The sequence below is a fragment of the Nicotiana tabacum genome, chromosome 21 (genome assembly GCF_000715075.1).
Source record: "Nicotiana tabacum cultivar K326 chromosome 21, ASM71507v2, whole genome shotgun sequence".
Lineage (NCBI taxonomy): Eukaryota > Viridiplantae > Streptophyta > Magnoliopsida > Solanales > Solanaceae > Nicotiana > Nicotiana tabacum.
The window spans coordinates 93,984,564-93,992,361 of record NC_134100.1 but is presented as its reverse complement, the minus strand read 5'-3'; the positions used below and the strand labels follow the sequence as shown (position 1 = coordinate 93,992,361).

Sequence of the window (7,798 nt, the reverse complement as noted above, 5' to 3'; positions counted from 1 at the left end):
AATTGAACATTTAGCAGACGGGATCTTTATCCATCAATCTGCCTATACATAAAGGGTCTTAAAACGCTTTTACATGGACAAAGCACACCTATTGAGTACACCAATGGTTATTCGATCACTTGAAGTGAATAAAGATTTGTTCCGACCTCCAAAAGAGGATGAGGAACTCCTTGGTCCCGAAGTACCCTATCTCAGTACAATTGGTGCACTAATGTATCTTGCTAATGCTACAAGGCCTGACATAGCATTTTCTGTTAATTTACTAGCAAGATATAGTTCTTCTCCTATACAGAGACATTGGAACGGGATTAAACATATATTACGATATTTAAAGGGAACTCTTGATATGGGTTTGTTTTATGCTAACAAAGATAGTGCAGATCTTGTTGGTTATGCAGATGCAAGTTATTTATCTGATCCCCATAAAGCTAGATCTCAAATCGGGTACGTGTTTACATGTGAAGGTACTATCATATCATGACGCTCCACAAAGCAATCTATTATTGCTACTTATTCAAATCATGCTGAAATAATAGCTATTCATGAAGCAAGTAGGGAATGCGTATGGTTGGGATCAATAATTTATTTTATTCGAGAAAAATGTGGTTTGGAATGTGAGAAAAAAGACCCACAATTTTATACGAAGATAATATTGCATGCATAGCCCAATTGAAGGGAAGATTTATAAAAGGAGATAGAACGAAGTACATTTCACCAAAATTATTCTACACACACGATCTTCAGAAAAATGGTGACATTGATGTACAATAAATCCGTTCAAGTGACAATCCGGCAGATTTATTCACTAAATCTTTGCCAACTTCAACTTTTGAGAAGATGGTATACAAGATTGGAATGCGAAGACTCAAATATTTGAAACAAGGTTTTCATCAGGGGGAGTAAAATATGTGATGTACTCTTTTTTCTTTATTAAGATTTTCCAATAGTGTTTTCCTTATAAGATTTTTAATGAGGCAGCTAGAAATGCGTATTACTAAATATGTGTACTCTTTTTCTATCACTAGGATTTTTTTCCCACTGGGTTTTTCCTAGTAAGGTTTTAACGAGGTACAATACCTTTTAATGAACATCCAATGGAGAGTGTTATGAAAATAATTATATTTTGGATGTCCATTTATTACTCCGCTATAGATAATCTTCCTGAAGAAGATTATCCATTTAGTATTCTGTTGAAGTTTATCTACAAGCAGCTGATGCAGACAGGTTGCAAGCAGCTCAATAAAATGATTTGCAGCAGCTTCTTATTAAACAGGCAGGTTGCAAGCAGTTTATGCAGACAACTTACAATCAGCTAAAGAAAAGTCTTGCCGCTGCTTCCTAAAAAGTCTCGCAGTTGCTTCCTTTCTTCTATAAATATAGGAGTTTTCGGTTCATTATGTACATAAATTTAAAGTTTGAATAATATATCAATTTCTCTCTATACTTGTCTTTACTTTACAGTCTTTATTTTATAACATTATCAAAGATTTCAAAAGACTTTTTTTTTTATGTCCAAAATATTCTCCAAAATATTTATGAAAAAACATTTAACAAAAATCTTAACCAAAGCAAACGGGTCGAAGCGGGTACCAAAGTAGCAGACAAACTCAAAAACGGGTTAAGGCACAAATATATTTCTAAGCTAATTTCTACTTCTCTGTGAACAAAACATCGAATTAGGGTTTTGAAAATCGTCCACGATGATTCAAAATTCCCAAATCAACCTCCGTCATCTGCTATATTACTGATTCCTCAGCTTATCGCCGCCGTCCACTACTCCGATTTAGGTAAAAGTTGCAACTTTCCTCCATTTCTTTATTATTTCCCCTTCTAAAATTCATTAATTAATTCATTAAAACTATTTTCAATTTAAAATGTTCTTTTCATGGGCACTATTCTCTGTTTTTTAATAATTATTTCTGTGTTGAGGAATTGAATTTTTCTTTAGTATATAGTAGTAGTACTAATTTCTAAATTACAAAGAATTTAGCAGTATTATGTTTTTTCTTTGACCGCTGAGTGCATCTTGACTGTTCCAGCAGGTACTGTGTACCCCCACCTGTATAGGTGGGTAATTCTCCTTGGACTTATAGGAAGAAATCACCCGGTATTTTTTACTCCCGAAGACTTTGTAGTTCTCCACCTACTTTATTGACCATTAGTGTGACACCCTTGGGCGAATTTAGCATCATTATGTTAGAAATGCTCTTATCAAAAATTGGTCATATCAATATTGTTTTTTTCTATCTCATGGGATTTTGGAGATAACTAGGTTGACTTTTCACAATTGGTTGCTCATATGCAATTAAATGGTAAAAACTCAGTGTTTACACCAGATCATTCTAATTTACCATGGTTAGTTCATAAATTAAGTATTAATTAACTATGATTTAGTGATAAGAATGGCATGTGAAGATATGTGCCATATATTCATTGAGTTTGTGTAAATACAAGGTGGGGGTAAGTTTTAGATTAGGGGGGTTAGGAGAGGTGATTTGAATCGCCAAGGATATGGTGTGCAGCTGATTTTGTTCACTAATAATGAGCTTGAGTGGGCTGGGAGAGACTGGGGTCACGTTTTTTTTAAAGTCTGTACTCAAAGAGTAGCCAGGGGTTCAAAGGCAAAGGTATTACAACAACAACTACTACGCCTCAGCACCAAACAAGTTTGGTCGGCGATATGAATCCTCTCTAACCATGTAATTCATTTAAACTCATCTCATGCCAATATTATGCAAATCTAAATAAAAAGTATAAGTTCTGGATATTTTCTAAGTGTATAAATTTCTGAAAGTCTAAACCAGTCTGAGAAAGCATAAGAGCTATTGTAAAAGTGCTAATGTCTAAAATATATTCTCAAATAACATGTATCGTTTATCTTTTCTTCCATTGTGTCCTATCTTTTGCTAAGTAGGGCAAAAGGTATTACAACGCCAAAAATTGGCGGAATACTCTTGAAACTGATTCACTCGAGTGAGACAAGCAGTGTGGAATTTCGTGTGTAGGGTTAAAATCCGGAGATCTACGAAGGAATGCCAAACGCGAAGGCAGCTCTCTAGGTCCTTATCGATGTGATAGCGTGGGGAGCAATCATAACAAGATATGTTGGTAGTCCATGCCGTGTGTGTTCTCGCTGGATGTGTGGTAGACGCATGCCATTAGTTCGAAGCCGGGTTGGTGAATCTAGGCTGGTATTTAACTTGAGAAAGTTAGAGGGGTGAACCTATTATACACCGAGTTTCAAAGCTCGAGACATCATGTTTCTTGTTATCACCAAAAAAAAAAAAAAGAGTTTGTACTCAAAGACCTCTGGCTGAATTTGAAATGGACCAAGGGGGCATCTATTTACGGCGTGAGTAGGATTAGTAGTTTAATTTATTTTCTTTAATTGTAGGAAATATCAATCAGTCAATCACTACAATTCCCATATTATTGGAAATATAGAAAGCAAAACATCTTTGGTTTTTATCTTTAATGTGGATCAAGCATTTCTCTAATTCTACCTGACAGTCCGTTGCATTTATTCTATGTTCAGCTTTGCGACGTTATTGCTTGCCTTAAAATGTATTTAGTTTCTATTTGTGTCGTTTTCATGGAACATATGAAGTAATTTCATTTGTTTGATTTTAAATTCCAGTCTACCGAGAAAGGTGAATAGCTGTTCCATAGTCTCGTAGTGATCTCTTTTATAGCCAACTGATGCATAAAAGAATAGGCATGATATTATGTTTTCGAATGGGATTTTTGCATTATGTCCAAGGAACTGCTCTTTTCATTTTTCTTATCAAAAATTATTCTTTCATTTTATTAGCACATATGTTGAGTCTGATGACATAAACCTGTCCTAGTAACTAGGTCGAGAAAAGTCATATTTTTAACGTGCATGTTTGCAAACATTTTCTATCAGGACCTTTTTCACCCTATGCTGATGAAGCATCTAACCATTTTGGCCTTTGCTGATCAAGGCTTGAGAGGTTTTACGAAAGATTTGTGCAGCAGTTTGATTTGTGCATTTTCAAACTGCTGGCTCATGCTAATGAAATTGCGTGTTGAATATACAGGTTTGGATGCATTGGCTGCTTTCCTCAGTTCCTTCACATGCCAACTCCCAATAAGCTAAGTTGGGACTTTAGCTGTTTAAAAGTGGAGATCCCATAAATTGCTATTTCATGGAGGATGAAAGTTTTTTTGTTGGCCAAGAGTTTCCTGACGTCAAGGCCTTGCGCAGTGCAATTAAAGATGCTGCTATTGCACAACATTTTGAGCTTCGCATAGTAAAAAGTGACCTGAGTCGCTACTGTGCAAAATGTGCCTCAGATGGTTGTCCGTGGCGTATTCGTGCAGTTAAGCTTCCCAATGCCCCTACCTTTACTATAAGAAGCCTTGAGGGAACACATACCTGCGGAAAGAATGCACAAAATGGACGTCAGGCTTCTGTTGATTGGATAGTGAACTTCATAGAGGAGCGCTTGCGTGACAACATAAATTACAAGCCAAAAGACATTTTGCATGATATTTATAAGCAGTATGGGATAACTATACCATACAAACAAGCATGGAGGGCAAAGGAACGAGGGCTGCAAGCTATATATGGCTCTTCTGAAGAAGGATACTGTCTATTACCTACATATTGTGAACAAATCAAGAAGACAAATCCTGGAAGTTATGCTGAGGTTTTTACAGCTGGTTCAGAGAGTCGGTTTCAGAGGTTCTTCATTTCCTTTCATGCTTCTCTTCATGGGTTCGTGAAGGGTTGCTTGCCTGTTATTTGTCTTGGTGGTGTCCAGCTTAAGAGCAAATACTTAGGTACTTTATTATCCGCCACTTCTTTTGATGCTGATGGTGGAGTATTTCCGCTTGCCTTTGGTGTTGTCGATGAAGAAAATGATGATAGCTGGATGTGGTACTTGTTAGAGTTGCGCAAGGCATTGGAGATGAGCACTGAGAAGATATCACCTCTTACATTTCTGTCTGATGGACAAAAGAGTATTGCAGATGCTGTGAAGAGGACATTTTCCTCTTCTTGTCATGCAATTTGTGTGCAGTATCTGAGTGAAAGCATCAGTAAAGAGTTCAAGAATTCAAAGCTTGTTCAACTCCTCTGGAAAGCCGCATATTCTACGTCCACCACGGGGTTTAAAGAGAAAATGGCTGAAATTGAGGAGGTTTCTTCAGATGCAGCGACGTGGCTTCAACAGTATCCTCCTTCGTGCTGGGCTTTAATACATTTAGACGGAACAAGATATGGTCATTTCTCTTCGAACATTAATGAGTTCAATAAATGGATTCTTGAAGCGCGGGAGCTTCCTATTATTCAGGTGATTAAACTGATTCACAGTAAGTTAATGGAGGAGTTCGAGCAGCGGCGGTCAAGGAGTAGTACATGGAGTTCAATTCTTGCTCCATCTGCTGAGAAGCGCATTATGGAAGCAAGAACTCTTGCTGTCAAATATAAAGTGTTAAGGTCAGATGAAGTTGAATTTGAAGTTCTCTCAGCAGAGCGGTCAGACATTGTGAATATAGGGACCCGATCTTGTTCTTGCCGTGATTGGCAGTTTTATGGGATGCCATGTTCTCATGCTGTTGCTGCTCTCTTATCATGTAAAAAGGATGTGTATGACTTCACAGAGAAATATTTCACTGCAGCTAGCTACCGCGAGAGTTATAGTAAAGAGGTACACCCCATCTCTGATAAACTTGAATGGTCGAGAGCCCGACTAGTGCGGCCACCCAAGTGTCGTCGACCACCTGGACGACCTGAAAAGAAGCGGTTATGTGTGGAAGATCATAACCGTGAAAAGCATACTGTCCGTTGTGGTAAGTGCAATCAAACTGGACATTACAAGACAACCTGCAAAGCGGAGGCTGTTTAGAGTACACAACATTTTTAGATGTGTAACTCCCCCTGGAGGACCAGTTTGGCGTACAGTTTAAAACTTGATGGATAATGGATCGGCCCCTCTATCCTTCTTCATTTAGGTATTGCCCCTTCCCGAAGTTTTTCAATATTTTATTTTTGGTTCCTTCCTTTCTTTGAGGTAGAATTAGTAAATATTGTAGAAAGGTATAAGATAAGAGGTCTCAACCAGCTTTATTGTATGTTCAGGCATTCTAGGCTATTCAGATACTGTAAAATAGTGTTGCTTGTTGTGCCCAAACCTCACTGTAACTTTTAACTGCAAAAGTTAAATTACCTAAGTTTGGTGTAAACACAGGGTGCGGGTAAGTTCTACGCTAGTGATGGTTGTGAGGTAATGTTCTCTATGATTTATTTGGTGTCTGTTATCGAAAGAAAATACTTTTTTTCGTGGGTATAATCACAAACTCTGATCAAACTACTTTCTGGACAAATTGCAGGAAGTTTATTGACAAAATAGTGATTTGCATAGCTGTTATCTAGGGCTCGTTTGGTACGAGGGATAAGGGATGATTAATCCCGTGATTAAATTTGAGATGAGGTTATCTCATGTTTGATTGGGATAAATTGTGATATAACTAATCCCGGAATAGTAGTGTTTTTTTATCCCTATGGGAAGGTGGGATAACTTATCCCGGGATAATTAATCCTGGGATAACTTGTTTCCAACCAAAAGACACCTTAAAGTCTAAACCACTATACCATAGCACGAGCCTAGGCAACACATTTTTAACATCTTTATTAATTGCAATTAATGAAAACCATAAATAAGAGTTAAATTAACGTATTTAATAAATCATCTTATACAAATTTCATGGCTACGTTAAAAGCGTCTAAATTAATATGCATGAAATAAATCACTTATATAACAAACTTTATGGCACGCATCTAGCCGTTTATTCTTCAAAGAGTAAATTACTGTTAACAATGAAATAAATGCAGAACGTTACTAGATAAAGTTTTGTTTAATTCAGTAATTATAATAAAAACCAACATAAATTTAATGTCTGTGAAAAAGAACTTCCCTTTCATGCCATAAAAGTGAAGTTTTTTGTGTTTGTTTTGAACTTGAAACAAGCTCTCTCAATCTAAACTCTCAAGTGTTTAAGTTATATATATATTGGTGGTATAAGATCTTTTTATTTATCAGTGTAATTTAATCTATTATATCGAGGAAAAGAAAGAAAATTGTATTGTAGGAGCATGGAGCCCCTAGCTATTGTTGCTTTCACAGGAGGAATGATTGGACAAATAGGGATTCTCCTTTTTTGGTGTCGACCTATTTGCAATTGCCTATGGAGATTTGTTGATTGTCTCAGAAACCCAAGACCTCTGCCTCCTCAAGCTGAAATTAACGCAAAGATCTTTAAGGGTTTAAAAGATCGATTTTATCCTTAAAATGGACCAGAAATGAAGTCAGTGGCAGTTCTCGGACAGGTTTTGTGCGGTCAACTGAACTTGTTGCTTTCGTCTGAAGTTATCCACATATGCAAAAAAGAAAAATTTTAACATGTATACATATAATAAGATTATAGTGTTTCTAAATACTGAGACTAGATCAGTGGCGTCCGAAGGATTTTATGCAAGTGATATCGGCTTTTGTCACAATTCGGCTTGTAAGTGTGTTACTATGTGTTTAAGACTGTCACTTCAACGATTTACTTCTATGTCTAAAATTAATGTTTTAGTTTGTAATACTCTCAAGTGTTATCAAAGATATACTGTTCAAGAATATATATACACATTTTATGCTTGGAATCAGTGGCGGAGCCACATTGAACCAAGGGGTGTCAGGCGATACCCATTCGCCGGAAAATTACACTATATTGCTATATTGACTCCCCTTGATTTTTCGATGTATCTAATTATTTTTATTTTGAC

General features: G+C 36.7%; 1 protein-coding gene across 5 annotated transcripts; it reads left to right on the top strand.

The window, feature by feature from the left end:
* The first annotated feature begins 1,599 nt into the window (after positions 1-1,599).
* Positions 1,600-7,420, top strand: LOC107758964 (uncharacterized). Of its 5 annotated transcripts, none has more exons than XR_001642087.2 (3): positions 1,631-1,787; positions 4,062-5,979; positions 7,117-7,420. XR_001642087.2 is itself a non-coding variant. In XM_016576813.2 (3 exons), exon 3 carries the CDS (start codon positions 4,170-4,172, stop codon positions 5,871-5,873), a length of 1,704 nt encoding a protein of 567 aa, XP_016432299.1. In that variant the 5' UTR covers positions 1,651-1,787; positions 3,908-3,974; positions 4,062-4,169; the 3' UTR covers positions 5,874-6,210. The 5 variants fall into 5 exon arrangements, 3 of the variants coding, with proteins under 3 accessions (XP_016432298.1, XP_016432299.1, XP_075098203.1); XR_012704444.1 differs by lacking the exon at positions 7,117-7,420 and adding an exon at positions 6,107-6,210; XM_016576813.2 differs by lacking the exon at positions 7,117-7,420 and adding an exon at positions 3,908-3,974 and having other exon boundaries at positions 1,651-1,787; positions 4,062-6,210.
* Positions 7,421-7,798: the final 378 nt, after the last annotated feature.

Bases quoted from the DNA above. Each gene is read 5' to 3' on its own strand.
- LOC107758964 (XM_016576812.2), top strand. From the start codon at position 4,170: ATGGAGGATGAAAGTTTTTTTGTTGGCCAAGAGTTTCCTGACGTCAAG.